Below are 22788 nucleotides of genomic sequence, written 5' to 3'. Positions count from 1 at the left end.
TTTGCTTGCTGATAAAACCTTTTCAGCAAGCATGACAGTTGCATTGGCTATGTGCTATCAAATTTGTGTTTGCTCTTAGAAACCACATATATAAAAGTGTTTCCCCCAGGAGGATTCTATCTCCAGCCTGCTTCTTTGAGTTTTTCAATAGTGGATCTGACCCAAGCGTAGTACGTAAAATTATAAAATCATTAAGTTTTAAAGTTGGCAAGTAACTTCTGAGAAATATACTTTTGATCACTCTAAAGGGAGTTCCAAAAAAGTATCTAAGTGCCTTCAATGCTATTTTGGTTAGAAATATAATTTAACCCAGTGGTTCTCAATCTGGGGGTCGGGACCCCTTTGGGTCACCTATGACCATTGAAAAAGACAAATTTCCCATGGCGTTAGAAACTAAAGCTTCTCTGGTAATCTCCTGGGAGGAAACAGTGCTGGAAAAGGCGAGGAGAAGCCTCCGTGGGGCCTCTCTAGGAATCTCCTGGGAGGAAACAGGGCCGGAAAAGGCAGGGAGAAGCCTCTGTGAGGCCTCTCTAGGAATCTCCCTGTGGTTGCCCTATTTGCACGCAATATTTGCTTTTACATTGATTCCTATGGGAAAAATTCCTTCTTACAAACTTTTCCACTTAAGAACCTGGTCATAGAACGGATTAAGTTGTAAGTATAGATGTACCACTGTATATGTATTCCAGAATAAGAGTTCCACCACCGCCTCCTTCAAGGCTTCAGGTGAGGGGGGGGGGGAGGAGGCTCTTTTTCCCCTCTCTCAAAAAGTGCTATCACTTAGAGCAGAGGGTCTCCAACCTTGACCCCATTTAAGCTTGGAAGACTTCAACTCCCAGAATTCCCCAGCCAGCAACACTGATCTTGAGGTACTGGCAACGCTGGCTGGGGAATTCTGGGAGTTGAAGTCCTCCAGGCTTAAAAGTGGTCAAGGTTGGAGACTCTTGATTTAGGAGACCCACGGCCGGCTGGGGAATTCTATGAATTGGAAGCCCTCCCTCCCTCCCCCGCACAACAGCTTCCCAATTCCAGAAAACAACAACAGCAACCAACCAACCCTTCATTATAGCATTTAACCCAATATCAGAGGAACACCCCATACCCGCCCGTGCAGCAAAAAAAGGCGACAGAGTATGCGTAGCCCGGGAGGCCTGGGCGGGGCGCCGCTACTCCCTCCTTTTTTTTTCTTTCCCCCAGGCTGCTTTGCGCCGGAGCGTGCTTCGGAGGCGACGACGGTTACGCCTGCGTGGTGCCTTCCAATATTAAAAGGGGCGGAGCTTCCCGCCGCAGCGCAGAGGGGGCCGAGCAGGAGAGACTGTGTGAGAGATAGAGAGAGAGGGAGGAGCGAGCCCCTCCTTTTCCTCGCCCCCACCTCCCCGCCGGGTCTCGCGCCTTTCATTTGCCGGCTGCGCCGCTCGCGTGACGCCGCAGTTGCTTGTTGCTTGTCGTCGCCGCCGCTTCGCTATTTTTTTTCTCCTCAGGCGCCTCACGCTCGTTCGCTCGCTCTTCTTCGCATCTCCATGGCCAACTACATCCACGTCCCGCCGGGCTCCCCTGAGGTACCCAAGCTGGACATCTTCGTCAGCGAGAGGGACCCTTCGGGCGGCGGCAAGCCGGGTTACCGCCACGGAGCCCTGGAGCTGCTTCGCCCGCTTAGGCCCCATTGGAAGCCCGAGGAGGTGACGTTGAAGGTAAAAAATAAAAAAATGAAGCCCCAGAGCGGCGGCCTCACAGGCTGCGAAGGGGGCGCGGCGGCGGCCTGTGAGGGGGCTGCGGAAGCTGAGGCGAAGCCGGGGGTTTTTTTCTCCTCCCTCCTCCGCCTTCTCATCCCCGGTTGTCTTTCTCGCCGAGGCCCTGCCGCTCCCCCCGCTCGCAGACGGCCGTGCCCGACTCAACGGGGTGCGGTGGGCGTCTGGCGCTGCTGGCGAGGCCGCCGGGTGGGGAGAGGGAAGGGGAGGGAAATGAGGAAGGGAACCCATCCACACCCCCTTCCTTTCCTTCCCCGGCTCGGCTAGGAAGGAAGGAAGAGGGAGGCGGGCAGGCACCGCCGCCTGGTTGTCGTCGTCGTCGTCTTTTTCTGGCCGACTTGCAAGACGCGTGTCAGAGAGAAAGGGGGTGGAGGGTGTCTGGAGGTGGGTGGGGAACGGAGCGGCTCGGCTTGTCTGCCTTTCCCGGTTTCGCCTCTGCTTTCCCCGCAAGGGGAGGGGGGAGAGGAGGATTTCATGCTTCTATTCACACACACACACACCGCTCAAACTGGGGAGGGTGGGTTGGAAGTTGGGCCAGGCTTTTCCTCACCCGAAAAGGGTGGTATAGCTCATTTTATCTCTCTCCCTCCCTCCATCCCTCCTTCCTGCTCTCTCTTTTCTCCTTCTCTCCCTACCCCCCTCTTTCTCACACACACAAAAACACACACACACTTTTTTTCTCTGTCTCTCCCTCCCTCATTCTGTCTTCTTCTTTTCTCCCTCCCTCTCCTCTCTCTTATCCCTCTCTGTCTGTCTGTCTCTCACACTTCCTCCCTCCCTCTCTCTCTTCTCTCTTCTTTGTTCCTTCTCTCTTTTCTCCCCCTCTTATCCCTCTCTGTATGTCTCTCACACTCCCCCTTTCTCTCCTCCCTCCCTCCTTCCTTCTCTCTCTTTTCTCCCTCCCTCCCCCTCTCTCACGCACACTCCCCCTTTCTCTTCTCCCTTCTTTTTCCTCTTTTCACCTTCCTCCCCCTTCTTTTTCCCTCCTTCTCTCCCTCCCTTCCTTCTCTCTCTTTTCTCCCTCCCTCCCCCTTTCTCTTCCTCTCTCTCTGTCTCTCTCACACACTCACATTTTCTCTCACACACTTTCTCTATCATATTCACACTCACTTTCTCTCTCTCTCTCTCTCTCACACACACACACACACGCAGGAGCTCTCATTTGGGAGGAATGAATGTGGGGTCTTTGCTTCCCCCCCTCTCCAAAAGCATCCCAGTTAAGTGGTGAAAGAGGCAAGCTTAGCAACATAGGCCCATTTCTGGGAGTGTCGGCCCAGCAGCCCTATCTATCTAGGGAAAGTGAGCCAAAATGAGAGTGTGGTGTAAATGTGCACCATTCTCTTCATCCATTGTCCTGGTTAGCCTTCTTTCATTGAGACTACCCTTAGACTGTCCACTGTCTACCTCACCCGATTCCTAAGAGGTCAGTAAGGGGTGTGCATAAGCGCACCAGTGTGCCTACTATTCCTGTCTAATTGTTCCCTCTTATCAGTACCCATCTTATGTATACAGTATAAACAATATTGTATCTATGTATGGATGGATAGATAGATAAAGTATTGGGTTCTGATTGAGTTTGAACAGTTTTCTGCAGTTGACCAAGCCTTAAATAGAATACTTTATTATTGTCATTGTATGTATATACACAGTATACCCATACAACAAAATTCACATAACTCCTAAAGACCATCACAGCTGTTAATCTTTAAGATGCTTCTAGATTCCTGCTGTTAATCTTAAAGCGTTAAAGCTATTGTTCTGCCATTGTCATACATCTTGGCGTAACTCCCTGTGAATGATGAAGAATGCAGGGTTTCCTGATTTCTTTAAATAGGTCTTTGATGCAAGTGAGTCTCTCTCATAAGAGATAATAGGTGTAGTTCAGGATTGAACTATGGAGTCCTTGGTGCTCTCTGGGCTTGGTGGCTTGATATTACATAGTTGGGTAAAGAAACATCTGCAGGCAGACAAGCTCAATTAGCACCAATGTCTCCACAAAATCCCTCTATAAAAGTTATAATGGTATAAATATTGAAGGTATATTAGAATGGTTACTGTGAGAATTATTTTCCCTCAAAATAAAATGCAGGCCTTTCCAGAGATAGCTGTATCCATCCAGGAGCTCAGCACCTGGGCAAGCTTAGACCATCACCTTTGTTCTACTAAAATTTCATTTTTTGCAGATGTGCCTCTTTTATGGATGAAAGCTGCATTTATAGCCTGAAAATGACTGACTGTATATGTAGCCTTATATTCCCTTCTTCAGTTTCTTTAAAGGAATCTCACGTATCTAATTTCTTTTGTTCTACATGTAAAATAATGTTTCAAAAATGTGGCTTGTTCTCAGTAAAATTTCACATTTGCATTAAAATAATAATGAAACTTTAAATGGTATATAATTATTTTAGATAGCAATTGCATTTCAAAAATTAAAAATAGATTAGATTAGATTTATTGGATTTATATGCCGCCCCTCTCCAAAAACTCGGGGCATAATAATACTCTGAAACAATACAATTAGAGTTTACAGTAAAATGTTTTCAGGATCTAGGAAAAGGTTTTATTATAAATGTAGTTCATAGACAACAAAAATTATGCAGCAACATGTATTTTTTAAAAAGTACTATTATGAGCTTTGTGGTAACTTTTTAATGACTTGTTTTTTAACCACAGTGTTTCAAAATATTTTCTTATGAGATTTTTTATATCAAAATTTCTAGAATATTTTTGAAGATAATGTAATAGTAGACTTTAAGACTATCAATTAACCATCAAATATACTGAAGAATTTACCCATGTTGCATATTATAGAGAACACTGATTCCATATGCTTGTTAAGTGTTAAAACATTATAATTACCAGTAGGTGCTTGGAAGGAAAGTAAAACTTTCTAAAGCATATAGTCCAAAACATTTTTCCTGTTGGTTTTAAGCCTCAGAACATTATAATATCAAACTGGCTTTCTCTTACATCTAAAAATTGAACATGTACAGTATAAAATTGGGTATGTTTGAAATAGATTCATTTGCACTTCCTTTTATAAGCAGACATTATCTCTTCCAACACTAATTAATTGCATTTGTTTATTCATATTGAGGTTTCATTGGTAATTGCTTCTATGCTTCAATGACCATTTTTAGAAAAAGACACCAAGTAGAAATGATAATTGTTTTGTTAGATAGGTGATAATGAACCTGGCTACTTTGGAAAAGGATAATTTACTAAATTATGTCAGTTTAGGACGTGTTACTATGAGCTTGAGCACTACCTATTCTTTTACTGGTTTGAACTAGATAGACCACACTTGCTGAGACGCAGCAGAAACAAAGAATATAATGATGAAAAATAGGCTACATATTGTAATTGTAGCTGTGTTCTATCAAAAGGAACTGAAAGTCATCACAAAGTTGAGGTTCACAATAAAAAAGCAAAGAAGAAATAACATACTTAAAGCAATTTTGGAAACCTGCACCCCTGTAGGTTTTCAAGCAACTCAACGTGATCATTGAATTACTTTAAACAAGTTTGCAACTTTATTTCTCATTTAGGTCAGATATTTATATTATGTATTTTAATTTTGATACATTTATAGTTTTGTTGAAAATCAAATTATACATAGACATGCACACATTATATATACTGTATATATATATATATATACACACACACACACGTGTGTACATATATATATAATGTGTGCATGTCTGTGTGTACACAGACACACACACACACACACACACATAGAATAAAATTCTTTATTGGCCAAGTGTGATTGGACTTTGTCTTGGTGCATATGGTCTCAGTATACATAAAAGAAAAGATACATTTGTCAAGAATCATAAAATACAACATTTAATGATAGTCATAGGGTACAAATAAGCAATCAAATCATATTAGGAAACAATAAAAATTGTGAGGCTACAAGTTGCAGTCATGCACTCATAAGTGTGGAGATGGGTGATAGGAATTATGAGAGTAATAGTACAGACTTAAATAGTTTGACAGTGTGGGGAGAATTGTTTATTTAGCAGAGTGATGGCATTTGGAGAAAAACCTGTTCTTGTGTCTGTTCTGGCGTGTGGTGCTCTAGCATTGTTTTGAGGGTAGGAGTTGAAACAGTTTGTGTCCAGGATGTGAGGGGGTCTATAAATATTTTCACAATCCTTTTTTTGACTCGTGCAGTACACATATATCTCCTCAATGGAAGGCAGGTTGGTAGGAATTGTTTTTCTGTTTATCTCCTGAAGTCTGTGTCTGTCTTGTTGTGTTGCAGAACCAAACCGGACAGTTATGGAGTTGCAGATGACAGACTCAACAATTCCTCTGTAGAACTGTATTAGCAGTGTCTACTGGGCCTTGTCAGGAACTTACAAATACCACAATGAAGTGTTTCAAAATCTGTAAAATAAACTTCTACGTTATACTTAATTTTTAATAATGAATTTTGGAATCTTATTGAAAGTTTTAAGCTATAAAACTAAACATTTACAAAGCATTTAAGTGAATTAATTAAAAAAACCCCTTGTTTGTGACTAAAGGCTGCCAATCTTTGACATGCCAGTTACTTACCCTGTTTCCCTGAAAATAAGACCCAACTGGAAAATCAGCCCTACCCCCCAAATAAGCCCCAGTTAAGATAATCAGAGCCAGACAGATGTAATTTGCACTGTATTTTCCCCCAAATAAGATCTAACCAGAAAATAAGTCCTAATGCACCTTTTGGAACAAAATAATATAAGACCCGGTCTTATTTTCGGGGAAACATGGTATAAACAGAGGAGGTGTTTGCTTACGGCAAGAAAAATGCTAGAAAATATGTTATGCTATTAACATACATATTGCTGACTATACTGACTTGTATTTTACATAATGTCATAGCTGCTTTGCAATCTATTAGACATGAGTCAGTTACATTTTCATTACTACATGAGACGTAAATCATTTATTTGTATCCAGCCTTTATTTTTATAAATAACTGAGGGAATGCCTAATATTCCTTCTTCCCCATATTTGGCCCACAACAACAATCCTGTGTGGGTGAGTAGTCTAAAGTCACCTAGTTGGCTTTCATGCTTTTAGATTTGATGCAGAAAGGCCATCCACCAATGAATGCGACTTTGTATCAAGGACTAATGATAGAGTAAAACAGTAGATAGAGTAATCTATATTTATTTATTTATTTATCGATCGATCGATTGATTGATTGCATTTATATGCCGCTCACTCCAAACAGACTCTGAGTGGCTAACAAGAAGTATAAATACAATATTAGTGGGAGGGGAATTAAAAACAACACTAAAATCACATGTATTATAAAACCATACTTGCAACAATCAGTCTTATCTTTATTATCTTAAATAAAGGAGAAAACAGATTGTATTTTCTGTGTGTGTGTGTGTGTATGAAAGAAATAGGTTCCTATGGAAATGCTTGCATATGTAGCATAAAGATAGGGGTGTGTAAAGATAGACGTTTCATGAGGCAGGTTATACCAGCAACCCATTACTGTATTTCCTTTTTTTAACTAATATTCTCTCCTGGCAACCATTTCTTGAGGTTCTGGCATTTGGATTTGCTGACATCAGAGTACTGGGATAGTCAGAAAAGTACCAGAGCAGCCTCTGCTGTCTAAAATATCTAACTGCAGGGGTGGGGGGTAGGTACTGAAATACATTCTGCAAAAGTGCTACAAACATGTTCTGTATTAAGCAGATATAGTACAAATAGTCTTCCACTAACCACAACAAATGCTAAGCAGGACATTTTATGACTTTTCTTGCCACAGTTACTAAGTGAATCACTGCAATGAAGTTAGCAACATGGTTTTGTTAAGTGAAACCACTGGAGAAGAGATCTAGTCCTAAATTTTGGGATGTGGCATCCTCAGTATACTGATGGTTCCTGATGTTATTTCTTTTCATCTAAACTACCGTAAATAAGGCTGACTTGAATAGATGTTTAAATTTGTTAATGGGCTAGCTGAAAGCTAATACATTAAAACTTAAAACTGATATTGGATTTATGTTGGATTCAGGTATTGAATTGCACTACATTCTCTTCCTTGCCTAATGACTTTGTTAGCATGCTTTTTTTTCTTTTTTTCTATTTATTGGTACTCATTTGTGCTCTTAGTAAAAAAAAATTCTTTATTTGACAGAATACTTTCACACTTAGTGAATCTTTCTTTAATTACATTTGTTGCTATTGAGCTATAGTTATTCTATTAGACTAATAATTTTAATGATAAACCGGACTCTAAAGTGCCATCATTTACAAAGACGTTTAAATTTAGCTGAGACATCTCTAAATTAGGAAGTAATTTTACTCAGCTTTTCTGTATTCCTCAAAGTGGGTTGTGCTATTGGCTGAGACTTGTCTAAGACTATTAAGTCTTAGACAAGTTAAGCATAATACAGTACTAGTGATTATGCAGATGTATCCATATTCATCCTGGGAAGAGCATGGAAATGTTTTGTTTTGTTTTTACTTTCCTGATTAACATGGTTAACAAATGACTTAAAGTCTCCCAGTTAATCCTTGCCTTATGACCACAGTAAAGTCCAAAATTTCTGCTGGCAAGCAAGAACGTTAAGTGAGTTGAAATCACATGACCCTGGGACAATTCAGTTGTCATAAATGAATGCCAGTTACCAAGCACCCAAATTTTGTTCACATGACCATAGGGATGCTGTGAAAATCTGTCATAAGTCACTTTTTTCAGTTGTGGTGTAACTTGAACTGTCACTAAATGGATGGTTGTAAATCGAGAATTACCTGTATTAACCAGGCCCAATCCAATTTACCTTCTGAACTCAGAAAAGGTCAACCAAATTCTGCCACGCAAACTTCATTCAAGGGAGTAACCAAAACACAGCGTAACATTACTTAAGATATACAGCTTTTTCACTAAACTAAAATCCATTGCTTTTTCTTTTCAGATATTTACAGATGGAATCACAAATAAACTCATTGGCTGTTACGTGGATGAAAAAATGGATGATGTTGTCCTTGTCAGAATTTACGGAAATAAAACGGAACTCCTAGTTGATCGAGAAGAGGAAGTGAAGAGCTTCCGTGTGCTGCAGGCCCATGGTTGTGCACCCCAACTTTACTGCACCTTCAGCAATGGTCTGTGCTACGAGTTCATGCAAGGAGAAGCTCTGGATCCAGAACATGTTTGCAACCCAGAGATATTTCGGTAAGCATTTTGGAATTCTTTTACGCACAATTTATTCAAAGAGGTTGCTAGCTACAGCACTGTCTTAGTGGTTTTTGATTAAATAAATTTATCTTAATTTCCAGAGAAATCATTTGATTCCTAAAAGTGAATTATTCTAAATTCCAGTTTGTTAATAGCTTAAAATCTTAGTTAATGATATAGACTTTAATGGATGAAACATCTTGCACAATTATTCCAGTGTCACCTTTGTTCTGCAACACTGCTTTGTAATTGAGTGATAGTTTACCACGTTTTCCTGAAAATAAGACCCTCTTTTATTTTTTAAAATCCCAAAATAAAAGCTTGGCCTTATTTTTTGGGTGTGTGTGTGTCTTATTATTTTGGGGCACAATTTGGGGGTAGCAGTGGGAAGGGGTGGGGGAGAAGCGAGGGGCAGGAAGCCCTGCCATGCCTGGTGAGTGAGGGAGGAGAGACGGCAAGAATTGTGGCTGCTTTTGCAGCTGATTGAGGCTGCAAAAGCAGCAGGAGATGTTATGCATCTTGCGCCTCCTTCACCAAGAGTCCCACCTCAATAGGTTGCCAAGAGATTGGCCCTGACAGGTTCCAATGTGGTGGAGCTGGAGCCCGGCACTTGAGAGCCATTTCTGGCCTCTGGAGGACCTCGGCGATGGGAGGCCATTTTCATCCTCTCCAAGCTCCTAGAAAGGCTCTGGAGCCTGAGAAGAGCAAAAAACGGGCATAAGAACACAAGACCATAACAAGAGCCATGCTGAATCAGGCCAAAGCTCATAGAGTCCAGCATTCTGTGTCACACAGTGGCCCATCAATTGTCCATGGGAATCTTTAGGAGAAAGAGAAGGCCAAACCCTCCCTTTCCCTTGACCCCCAACAAATGGTACCCAAGGGAATCCTGCCTGCCTTAACCAACATAGAGGTGGCACTTGGACATCCGTTTCAATAACCACCATGGATACACTTGGCATCCATGAATCTGTCTAATTTTGGCATGCCATTGCGTGCTCTAAGTGAGGAGGGGGCAGAGGTGGCATGTGCATGCACAGGCCCCCCCCGCATGGAATTATGGCTGTAGGCACATGTACGTGTGACCCTCCCCATGCCATCCACTTTTGGCATGTGAATCAAAAAAGGTTCGCCATCACTGCCATATGTACAATTTCTTCCAAGGTGATTAAATCAGCTGACTTATAGAAAAATAATAAAATTCTTATAGGTTTTACTGCAAAGAATCAGTTTGTTTTTTGTGGTTTGTAGAACTATTGGGATATTATACAGTGGATCCTCCTTGCTCTTTTGTTGATACGCCTGCTTTTATAAGGGGAAAAAAGGTTATTTCTGTCTCCCTTTGTAGCTACCTGCATTCTGCGAAAACCTTATAGGCCTGTAGTTCAGGTGATGAGAATACAGAATCATCTTTTGGGGGTAGAAGCAATGTAGTTAGTAGAAGAATAGTTTTGGGTTCCAGTCATAATCTGATGCTTCTGAACATTATGGAAGTTCTCATAATGGAACAAGTCATGTTCCAGCCATCAAGATACACACCCATGAGATTAATCTTGTTGAATTAAAGTCCTTTTTGGTTCATCATCCTCTTTCATGCAGCTATCTATCAAACATAGGATTTTTTTTAAAAAAAATAACTTTATACTGTGAAGTTTATTTAATGGTCACTAAGTGAACTGTCGTAACTCGAGGATTACCTGTATTTCAGACTGATAGCAAGACAACTTGCTAAAATACATGCTATTCATGCTCACAATGGATGGATACCCAAGTCGAACTTATGGATAAAGATGGGAAAGTACTTCTCCCTTACACCAACAGAATTTGCAGATGAGGAGTTGCATAAGAGGTAGGTACTTTAAACTATGACAATTATTTCTGAGCTCATACATGAATATATTTCAGTATCCTCTAGTTTAAAAATGTAAAGTGAAAGTATAGTTTTATAATATGTGGACCTCAGAAAGCTTTAAGGTGCACCACCGAAATAAGAGAATTTTCATAAAGTTCTGAGAAATATCCTTGAGGTTTTTTTAACCGTTCTCAAATTCTAAAAGGTTTCTACAAGATGTGCCAAGTCGTCAAATTCTACAGGATGAAATGGCATGGATGAAGGAGAGACTCTCTAACCTAGGTTCACCAGTGGTACTTTGTCATAATGATCTTTTGTGTAAAAATATCATCTACAATGGAAAACAAGGTAGGTATGCAACACAGCTGTAAGTAACTTTTAAAAATTGTTTTATATTGCCTAATATAGAGTAACAGCTTGTGGAGGGTGGACAATTTCAAATCTATTTTAGAATATTTCTAAATGTTGCTTATAAATTGCTTTAATAGCCATAACTGATATTTTAATATATGAAGGTTTATAATATTTGTAGTAAAGAATATTATTTTCCATATAGCTATTTTATTCTAAGTACTGTGCAGACAGCACCAATTTAAGCATAAATTGTCGTCTTAACTATGTCTTTGATGAGACTTGTTATTTCTTATAGCTTTGAGAGCAAATGTCTCTAGGTTATTTTGTATTATCTCTGTATTCTGAATTATCAGATATATTGATGCCCTGGAGGAATTCTGCATGGTGAAGTATCTGAAAAGATACTTTCCAAGTCTTTCTTTATACCTGCTGATGAGGTACCTAGGTATCCTTAAAGTTGAGCATCTGTTTGTAAATATGTTTTCTGTTGGAAGTATTTTGCAAATTGGCTCTTTGACTTAATTTGCCATCAATTTCAGAGGCATTCAACCTGACAATAATAATGTTGCCTATAATTTATAACATGGTCCAATGGTATTAAAAAACATTTCAACATTTACTGTTTTTCAGTGATATAACTTGGTTATTTGATAATAATGTGGAAAAGCTAGCAATGCATGCCTGTTTCCCTCCCTCCTTTCATATTCATTATATTTTTGAATTGCGTATAACCCAACTCAGAGTAAGGTCTTAATATAAACCTAAGATTGAAAGCATGGTTTAGAATTCTCAAGACTATTTGAGATACCTTTTATTTGCATTAAAATCAATACAAATGCAGTTCATACTGGAATAGAGAAGGAAATTACTTTGGAGGGAATTTGATTTCCCATTCCAAATTCAAAATATAACTTCTGTTTAACCAGCATTAACTTGGTTACTAAGACCTTTTTCTGAATTAAATACTGTAAAGCAACAAAATTCAAAAAAGTAGGAATTCGATGGGATGACATAAATCATAGAAATTCTGCCTTGAAGCTGATGCTTGCTTTATCAGGGGATAAAAATAAATAGAATGTCCCTATTAAATTGTTTTAAGTAAAATGCATGGAACTTTTAAATATTTTTCTTTACTGGTATTGAAACAAGGAGCTCCTTAAAAACTTGAAGTAGTATATGAAATTCCTAGATGAACACATGACTTCAGTTTTCTCAAGTAATTATAAATACTTCAAGTATTGATAACTTTCTCCTACGTAGAAATTATACTTCTAATCAAGCCATACAATGACAGTTACATTAGCTTTTTTCAATTGAATCCAAACTCTACATTAAAGAGACACTAGTAAAATTATTGCTTTTTCTTTTGATCCATCTGTGAGATTTTAATCACAGCCAGAAATTAAATACCCCATAGCTCTTCTTTTACAGCCAAGACCCTTACCTGTTGTTACACTAATGTGACTTATTGGCCATCTGTCTGGATTACTCTCCTTAGATTTGATTTTGAGTTATAAGGTATGCTTGTATAAGAAATGTGAACTTAATTCATACGATTGAGAATTATTTCATCAAATCTGAGGAAAGTGTCTCTTCTGTGGAGCTGATGGAACTCTTTTCAAACAAATATCTTGACAACAGTTCAGAACACTATCAAAGGCGCCACATGCCTACTTTTGAAACAAATCTGCTGTCATTTTCTTTTGTGAACAGAATGGAGAATAAATCAGTGAGAGCAGTACATCATTTAAGAGCATTTCTACAAAAACCAGTGTGTGAGTGTTTAGTATTTGGGAACAGGGAGGGGGAGAGGGAGAATTCTCAATATGTAAAATTGCTTGCAACTTTTTAAAGGGGGGGGGAGTACTAAGGGCATATAGTAGCTAGAGTGTACCATTAAAGCTGACGTATTTAAATGTTGCAGCACAACACATACACAGTTAGGTCAGAGTACGTTATTATGTTATGGTAGTTGAAGTTAACAAATCATAGGCATAACTATTATTTGTTATTTCTTATTCTGTGAGCAACCCCTAATGGTGCTTATGACTTACTTCTACATTGCTGAAGTATGAAGTATTATTTTAACTTGGAATAAGTACTGGGGAAAAAACTGTGTATTGTCTTGTACTTGGCAACAGTATTTATGAAACTGGTACATAACAGTATTATAGAGGAACCATTTATTTTTGCAGTGGAAACTCAGCTTTAACTTTAACTTTTGTGTAGTAGAATTTAAATTTTTATACAGTGCTGTTAATATGTCACTTGTGCTGAAATGTTGTGCAGGCTACTTGGAAAAAATCTTAAGATGCACGTGCTCTCCTTATTTCTATTATTGATTTAATTTGTGTCAGTAACAAATCTTTTCAGAGAAAATTGTTTAGAATTTTTTTAAAGAAATGTAAGAATGTCTGCAGAGGAGTATGAATCTGAACAAACTGATTTGTTTAATCTATGGTTTTGTGCAAACAGATCTGGATCAAGTCATTTTTAAAAAACTAATTACAAATTGTCCCAACTCAGATTGAGACAGAAGCAAACAGTTCTGATATAATGCTAAACAAACCTTAATTTGATTGCTTCCTCTTCCTCCTGTAGTGCAGCAACAAGGAAAAAAAGAATCAAAGCACATTGGTTGTGAATCATTTATTAAAACAACTGCAGGAAACATTTAATTTCTAATTTATTCTTGTTATGCACTTTTTGTACTCAAAGGACTTGAACTTAAAATGTTACTGGATCATTTCAAAATGTGATCAACTATTCTGTTGGTCTTTCCCCATAAAAACTTATAAATGTATAGCACAACTTACAGTTACAGTAGTTACCTGAAGTGATTATAAGCATGTATGAAACCCCTGCTCCAATTATAAAAATAATAATAATTGGCTGCTGTTATATTCTCAGCAAACTTGAAGATGACTTTTCTTTTTGGAAATTTAATTTTTTTGGGGAGAACTAAGACTTCCTTTTGAATAAATAAATAAATAAATCCTGCAAATTTTGTAATTGAATGCAATTAATAAGCTGTTAAATAAGGTTTAGGTGATAGACATGAAGATAAATTTAACTGTAGAATTAAAGAGGAACGTGCAATCATTTTTGAGAGCATTTGATGTCTTAAATTTTGAGTTGTAATATAATTTTTCTGAAGCTTTCTATTGGAAGATTATTTTATTTTAATGTTAAAATATTCTCTTATAGTTTTTAATTATATAAAACAGAAAAAGAGCTATTGGTAAAGATGTTTGCATTGACTTATTACTAATAACAAAGTGTCCAAATACAATTCCAACTCCAATACCTCTGTTATTGATATATTGATATTAACAGTCTGAATTTCTCCTTTCTGATTACATTTGTATATAAAAGCTTATCAGTGCATAAAGCTCTTAAATTTAGTCATTATAGCTTATCCATTTGAAAATTAATACTTTTTAATGATCTCTAAAAATATAGTAAACCAAATATATTCTTAATGTGCCTTTTAAATCTGGTCTTTGGTACTTTATGAATTCAAGCTAGCATCAACATTATTTTTTAAATAGTGTTATCTTGGCTTACATAATACATCTATAATTATTTCTGAAAAAATAACAGGCAAAACTGCATTAGTGCTTCACAATTAGTAGCAAGTATTCAAATCTTTGAAGAAGTGGGATTAGAAGACTAATTTTGACATCAGTTTTTAATTTTCCTGAAAAATACTGTCATAATTTTATTTCTATTGACTACAGATGCATATAATTTGTATAGTTGTTTGCATCTCTGCTCTGTAAGAGGAAATTGATAAAGGCAATTAGCCTGAACTGTTTTTGCATAAACCTTTTCTTTAGCTACATGCTGGATGTTCACATTTGCATTGAATGTGTCAGACACCATAAACAGAATTTTAATCAGGATTTTTAAAAACACATTTGGAGTCTGGCTCTAATTACTCTGAGGATTTTGGGGGACCATGCTGCGCACCATTCCTATGAATATTTGGGAATATTTGGGAAATGCCTATGCCAGTACTTATGATTCATTATATCATTTTTTTTAAAAGAATATTGCATCCAAATGATAACATTACATCTGGCAGCAGCCCCTATTTCCTTAATCTCCAAAATGAAACGGAGCCATGCATCTTGACGGCAATGATTGAATTTCTTGCAAAACTTAAATTTAAGGCTGAGTTCCACTGTAATGTCAGGCTGTCAAAAGAAAGACCGGTGAAATGCAGAACTTTTCTCTTTAAAGTTTTGTGTCTTGTCAAATATGAGTTTGCCAAATTTTCTTCATCTACTACAGATAGGTATGCCATTGTTGCTGCCAAGTGGCGGCGTGCACCGTGCTACTTACAGGCACTTGACTGGAGGTATTATCGCATCACTTGTTCGCATGCACCTCCCCCTAGGAGAGCACGGAGCCTGGTAACAGCCTCATCTGTATCTTAGCTTCATTTTCTTTCTTTCTTTCTGTCTTTTTGTTTTTGTTTTGTAATATTGTTAATTATAACTGGAAGTTAGCAAGGGGTTTAAGGTATGGTGGTAACAGCATTGCAGACATAATTAACGTAATATATCTTGAATACAAATAATGTTTGATTTACTTAGCATTGTACATGCAGGTCTTTCACCTGCCATCTTTATTGGTTTTGTTTTTTTTAACTGCAAACATATGGTTAAAGTATAATTCTGTTAAAGGTTAGCTGTATTGGATGGCAAAAGGAGAATTAAACTGAGCGTGCATATGTTTTTACTGAATCATCTTTATAAGATGAGTGATTTGGGATACAGGATTCCTTTAGGGGCCATCCAAAATATTTTCTGATTAGTATGTAGGGTATAGTTACTCCCTGGCTTGTAAAATACTCTTGTGAGAAGCCTCTGTATATCTTTTAACTATATTAGTTTGTTCCATCCCCACCTACCCCAACTAAAAATATCCTAGGTCTTGTGGCTTCTTAAAGTTGACCACATTCATTATGTATCTGATGTGAATTTTTCTCAATTAACTATAATTGCAAAGAATCCTGAAATATGTAATAGTAGGTAGAATATTTGAAATATAGACCGACATATCCTCAACCCTCTTATGAAACTATATTTCCCAGAGCTTCTTTGTAATGTCTGATGAGGATTGCTGGCAATATATTCTAGCAGTGAGAACATTTAATGGCTCTCCTTGCACTGCATAATGTAAACTTCTTTTTATGATTGTATCGCCACATGTGTGATATATTAAACCAAAGAAAAGCAGTTTAATTGTTCAGGAGTTCAAAGTTCATTCTCTATTGCTTGGAAATACATAGTGCTGCTTCCTTTTTTTCGTATTTTAATCTGAGAATATATGTCAGGAGAGACTTAATGACAATATGAATTCATATGTGAATACAACCCATATGGCTTCATGCAGATGTTGTACTGATAGTAGGTAAAGCACTTGCGGAAGATGTGCTGTAATGTAAGCAAAATGAATCACATTTTGTATAAAGGAAGCAAAGATAACAGCACATATACGGTATCCCCTTTTACAAAATGATAAGTATTCTATTAAAGAATCCCCTGTACTAACTTATTTTGTGTTGAGCCCTGCTAACTTTGGATGAGGAATAGTTTAGAAATGGTTTGAATATTATATTCAGAGACCAAGTCTTTCTAACTAATGGAATTTAAAATAACTGATGCCCCCCTGTGGTACAAAAGCAGAGGTTCAATCCCTTAGTAATTAAGAGCAGGTATCTTTGATAAAAGAAGTTTATTCTGTTCGTTAAAACAAAAAATGCAATCTTGGAATTTCCTAAAATGCATGCTATATAGAGCACAGCAGAGTGGAACACACTGGCAGGTATTAAGGGGCACAGTGCAGATTCACAGCGCTCCTCTCTTAACTCTTACCAATTTTATTTTTGTGTCTCATGTAGGTGACGTTCAGTTCATTGACTACGAGTACTCTGGATATAATTACCTGGCTTATGATATTGGGAACCACTTCAATGAGTTTGCAGGTATGGTAGTAACCTGGCTGCTAATGGCTTAGACATTAGTGCAGCATCAGGATTAGATGCGTGCCTCACCATGTGCAGCTGAACAAATAGAACCACTTCTCAAATTTCTTGAAGCATCTTTTGCAAAAGTGTTTGCAGATGCTTTGAGATTTGTTCCGACTGCTTCCATATGTCTGCATACATAGCTGCCTTTCTGGGACTCAGTGACCTAAAATAAATATTCTCTCTTGCCAGCCTGCGGTGTCCCTGGGCTTATTTATTTCCTTTTCTTCATTGTGCCTATAGTGGAAGCGGGGAGTCTTCCATTTAGAATTTAATGTAGATTTTGAATTCCTGGCAAGAAAGAGGATGTGGGCCATCCTTGGTTGCAGAGGTTCATGGGGACAGCCCTCCTCCCATGTAATTGTGGTGGGAAATCAGAGGAAGGAGGAAATACACGTACCCCTTTTGCCTTCTCCGCAAGGAGATAATGTAACAGGTATTTCTGCTGAAGCATTAAAACTCTTAATTAGGGTTATATGAAAATCTGTATGGATATGCTCTTAGCAGCATTCTTTATGGTTTAATACACCAATTTCAGCTATGAAAATTGTGCCATAATGCTTGTGAAATTATGTAAAATTGGTAGCTATAGTTATCTGCACTTCGTGCTCCATTTACTTAGAGGAAGGAATGTAATCTGCGAAAAAGAAATATCTGGATTGCAAAACTGTTCTTAAAAGTTCGTTTTAATGGTTTTCCCCCCTCATTTCCAAGATGACTTATAGGACAAATGCAATTTTCTATTTATATCTGATTTGCTTACTCCTTAGTCTTCCGGGGAGAAATGCAAATTCTTTTTCTTAGCATTGCTGGAGAGACATTTTGAAATATTTGGATTTGGTTCTCATCTATAGTTAAGTGTCTCTCAATTTGCTTTTGTAAAATGGCATCTCTATCTTTTCTTTAAAAATATCACATGGATAACTTAGGATACTGAATTGACCTTAAGAATCCTTTTTGAAAAAGTCTTTTGGGGGAACTACATTTTAATTCTTTATTATGGTCATTGAGCAGAATTCAAATAATTTCCAGCAAATTAAACAGAATAAAACATTCTAATTTACAGCTAGATCATGATATAATCAAAATCTGTCTGATTTTACCAACAATGTAGCAAAATTAGGCTTTGCTCACTGAAGTTGAATCATACTAATAAAAGCTATACAGTGATCCCCCGCTCGTTGCGAGGGTTCCGTTCCAGGACCCCCCGCAACGAGCGGGTTTTCGCGAAGTAGCGCTGCGGAAGTAAAAACACCATCTGCGCATGTGCAGATGGTGTTTTTAACTTCCGCAGCGCTAGCGAGGAGCCGAAGATTGGGCGGGGCAGCTGTTTTAAAACGTCGCCGCCGACATGGGGGGCTCGCTAGCACCCCCCCGAACCCCCAACCCGGGTTTGGGGGGGGTGCTAGCAAGCCCCCCATGTCGGCGGGGATGTTTTAAAACACCCGCACGGCTTTCCAATGAGTCCCGAAGACAAACGCAGAAGTTTGCCGTTTGTCTTCGGGACTCATTGGAAAGCTCCGATCGTTTTAAAACAGTTGCACCGTTCTCCGCTGACTCCGGGCGAACTTCCCCGCTTTAGGAGTCAGCGGAAAACGGCGCGCCTGCTTGGCTTCGCTCGCCGCTGCAGCCAACGCGCGCTACGATCTTCCGGGCCAGCCAGGCTCAGTGACGGAAGGCAGCCGCTTGGCCCGGGATGCTGGGCCGAGAGGAGCCGGGCTTGATCCGCTGAGCCTGGCTGGCCCGGAAGATCGTAGCGCGCGTTGGCTGCAGCGGCGAGCGAAGCCAAGCCGGCAGCAATGTCGCCGCCGCTGCAGCCAACGCGCGCTACGATCTTCCGGACCAGCCAGGCTCAGCGGATCAAGCCCGGCTCCTCTCGGCCCAGCATCCCGGGCCAAGCGGCTGCCTTCCGTCACTGAGCCTGGCTCGCCTGGAAGATCGTAGCGCGCGTTGGCTGCACCGGCGGCGACATTGCTGCCGGCTTGGCTTTGCTCGCCGCTGCAGCCAACGCGCGCTACGATCTTCCGGGCGAGCCAGGCCCAGTCACGGAAGGCAGCTGCTTGGCCCGGGATGCTGGGCCGAAAGGAGCCGGGCTTGAAGATCGCAGCGCGCGTTGGCTGCGGTGGCGAGGGCTTGCAATGGAGGGTGGAGGAAGCGGCCATGGGAGGGCGAGCTACCTCAGGGAGGAGGATCGGGCGGGACCAGGTGGGGGCTGGAATTTCTCCGCTGGGAAGAAGCGGCCAGGGTGAAGGGCGGGCGAGCGGCGAAGGGCGGGCGAGCGGGTGCTGGGGAGGGCTTCTCGCCCTCCCGCCAGCAAGAGGGGGAGCGAACGGCGTGGGCAGGCGAAGGGCGGGCGAGCGGCAGCGAGGAGTTTGCGTGGGCGGTGGGGAAACTCCTCGCTGACGCCAGCAAGAGGGGGAAGACCCAGGGAAGCCGCCCAGCAGCTGATCTCCCGGTTGCCATCTACGCATGCGTGCCCATAGAAAAAACGGGCACGCATGCGTAGATGGTATTTTGACTTCCGGGTTGAAAAATCGCAAATTACCCTGTTTGCAATGGTCGGGGACGCAATAACCGGGGGATCACTGTATATAAAACAAATGAGAATTGCCTGACAGCAGAAAAAGATCTCCTGGTCCATCTAGTCTGCCCTTATACTATTTCCTGTATTTCATCTTACAATGGATATATGTTTATCCCAGGCATGTTTAAATTCAGTTACTGTGGATTTACCAACCACATACCATACATAAATTATATAGGCCTGGGGAAGATGTCTCAATTCCCCCATGCCTGATGGCAGAGGTGGGTCTTAAGAAGTTTATGAAAGGCAAGGAGGGTGGGGGCAATCCTAATCTCCGGGGGGAGCTGGTCCCACCACAGAGAAGGCTCTTCCCCTGGGTCCCGCCAGACGACATTGTTTAGTCGACAGGACCCGGAGAAGGCTAACTCTGTGGGATCTAACTGGTCGCTGAGATTCGTGCGGCTTATACTCTGAAAAGTATGGTAGTTGCGTCTTATACTCTTAAAAATATGGTAGTTTCCATCTCTAACTAAGAAAACATTATGTAAAGAACATTCTATGTATTATTGCTCCCCCAAAACTACAGCTATGGTAATTATGGCTGTAGTGAAGAGAAATCACTAGCTTTTTTGCAGAAACCTCATCTTTAGGGGATGAATATTTTGAGTCTCGGCTTTCCCTGATGACTATAGAAACTTTGAAAAAAGGGCTTGTGATTAGGAGCAGGGGAATGCAGAGCACAAGCTGAAGGCAGAGAAAAAGTGAAAAGTGAAATAAAAAGCTGCTAGACTTCTCTAGTCCAGGCTTGTAAGAACCCCTGAACCCTTCAAAGAGACCCTGGAAAGTTTGCTATTTCCCTCTGGCTGGGGTGTTGGATTGGAAATAAAAGGGGGCAGTTCTTGTATAAGAAAAGAAAAGGGATCCCTAAATTCCCTCAGTTAAGAGTGTCATTCCAGACTAGTTTCAACTCCTACCCTCAAAACGTTGCTACAGAGCACTGCACACCAAGACAACTAGACCCAAGGGCAGTTTTTTCCCAAACACCATCACTCTACTAAACAAATAATTCCCTCAACACTGTCAGACTTTCTAGTAAATCTGCACTTCTATTCTACTAGTTTTTCTCATCATTCCTATCATCCTTTTCCTCCCACTTAGGACTGTATGACTGTAACTTGTTGCTTGCATCCTAAGATTTTTTATTAATATTGCTTGTTTCTTCATTACTTATTTGACCCCTATGACAGTCATTAAGTGTTGTACCACATGATTCTTGACAAATATATCTTTTTCTTTTATGTACGGTGAGAGCATATGCACCAAGACAAATTCCTCGTGTGTCCAATCACACTTGGCCAATAAAATTCTATTCTATTCCATTTATTGCATAAGGCAAAACCAAAATATCTTAATTTCTTTTGTGGGACATTATGATTTAATATTTAAATAGAGAGAAACTTGAAATGAGATTGTGATTAGATTTAAACTCTGCCTGTGGAATCTTTAAAGAGTAACAGTGAATTATATTTCTCTTCCTTTCTTGGGTCTGGCAATTGTCTCCCAACTGCTCCCTCCCCCTGTACCAGAGCAAAAAGAAAAAAACCCTCCCATTTTCATTTTATAAAAATATTTCTTGAATGTTCATGGATGCCTAGGGAATTATTGGGGGGGGGGAGTACTCTTAAGGCTACTACTATGCTTTTTTCGTATCTATCCATAAATACAAATAATATATTTTTTAAAAGAATGGGAAGTTTGATGGTTACTAAAGAATATTAGGTGCCAAGACATGGATCAAATGAGTGCATACTTTCTGTTTCATATTCTGAGATAAAAAGCAAAACTGAATACAGAATTTGTTGGGGGGGGGGGGGGATTTCAATTTTTTTAACGAGTTATTGTTTTGTAGGAGTGAGTGAGGTTGACTATAACCTCTATCCAAGCAGAAAACTGCAAGCACAATGGTTGAGATCTTACTTGGAAGCTTACAAGGAATATAAAGGATTTGGAACAGATGTCACCGAAAAGGAGGTTGAGGTGCTTTACGTTCAAGTGAACCAGTTTGCTCTGGTAAGTTTAGATTTTATTTTGCTAACACCAGAACTGAGTGCAAGTGATCTTGACAAGGTTTTACATTGTCTTGTTTATCTTCCATGGCAGTGAAAATTCAATAATTTTGCTTCTAGATTATAATTGGTACATCGCAAACCTACCAGGAAAAGAATATTCTGTAGGATTGTAGAATATTTGGTTTTTTTCCTCCAGACCAAACTTGCTTTGGTCAAGTTTTTGTGAAAATAATTTTCAGAAAAACTGCTCAGTTACTTGAGTACCAGCATTTAAATTCTGATCCCCCCCCCCCCCCGGACTTTTCAAAAGACTGTCCAAAAATGTGATCTTTCTGCAAACAACTTGCTAAATGGGTAGAGATAGTAGTCAAATTTTACTATAAACTTGCCGAACAGAAATGTTCCCTCTGGATCCATGTTTGCTCCACTTGGTAGTATCAACAACCTTGAGCTCCTTTCCTAGTTAAATTATAGTAGGCAGATGTATAGGTGCAGTCTTTCCTTTCTGCTTGAGATATTCAGTCTTTGAGCGACACTCCCCTTGGTTGATTTATACAACTGTATTCTTTTCCAAGCAAGCATGAATGACTCGTCTTAGTACCAAGCACCAAAGTTACAGGGGATAACAACTTACTACCCATAGCCACAATTTTCTCAAGCGTTATTTTTGGATTCAGATAACACATCTTCCTGTCCCGCTTGTCTCAGATGGTTTTACTATTCCTTCAGATCTCCTGTGTGAGTCTTAGGCAATGAATTCAGGCAAGAGTCTATTTAAGTACATGGTGCAGGAAGCTCCTGCCATACAATTCTAGAAAGTGTCAAACAGACACCTTCCACTGGGAATAATTCCTCCCCCTCCTCCTCCTCCTTCCATATCTGTCACTGGACGTTGGCGATCAAGTTGGCAATCCTATTTTTGTCAACAGCCGCATGAAAAAGTGCTGCTGAGTTTTGTCTAAACCAGCCCCTTTTAGGTTTTTAAGCCATGATGTTCTTTTGC

The 22788-nt window shown here is 39.7% G+C and overlaps 1 protein-coding gene across 2 annotated transcripts in view; it reads left to right on the top strand.

The window, feature by feature from the left end:
• Positions 1-1265: 1265 nt before the first annotated feature.
• ETNK1 (ethanolamine kinase 1) overlaps positions 1266-22788 on the top strand; it is a 33379-nt gene continuing 11856 nt past the window's right edge. The window contains exons 1-6 of one of the 2 annotated variants that reach the window (XM_070754352.1): positions 1266-1691; positions 8687-8946; positions 10658-10798; positions 11007-11149; positions 17067-17150; positions 21626-21786. In XM_070754352.1, the coding sequence (XP_070610453.1) occupies positions 1521-1691; positions 8687-8946; positions 10658-10798; positions 11007-11149; positions 17067-17150; positions 21626-21786 (960 nt within the window). In that variant the 5' untranslated portion in view covers positions 1266-1520. Of the gene's footprint in view, positions 1692-6082; positions 6149-8686; positions 8947-10657; positions 10799-11006; positions 11150-17066; positions 17151-21625; positions 21787-22788 lie in introns of those variants that run through there. The other variant, XM_070754351.1, reaches the window with a different exon arrangement.

Source organism: Erythrolamprus reginae, chromosome 6 (genome assembly GCF_031021105.1).
Source record: "Erythrolamprus reginae isolate rEryReg1 chromosome 6, rEryReg1.hap1, whole genome shotgun sequence".
Classification (NCBI taxonomy): Eukaryota; Metazoa; Chordata; class Lepidosauria; order Squamata; family Dipsadidae; genus Erythrolamprus; species Erythrolamprus reginae.
Note: the sequence above shows the minus strand (reverse complement) of the source record. Positions and strands in the feature narration are given on the sequence as shown.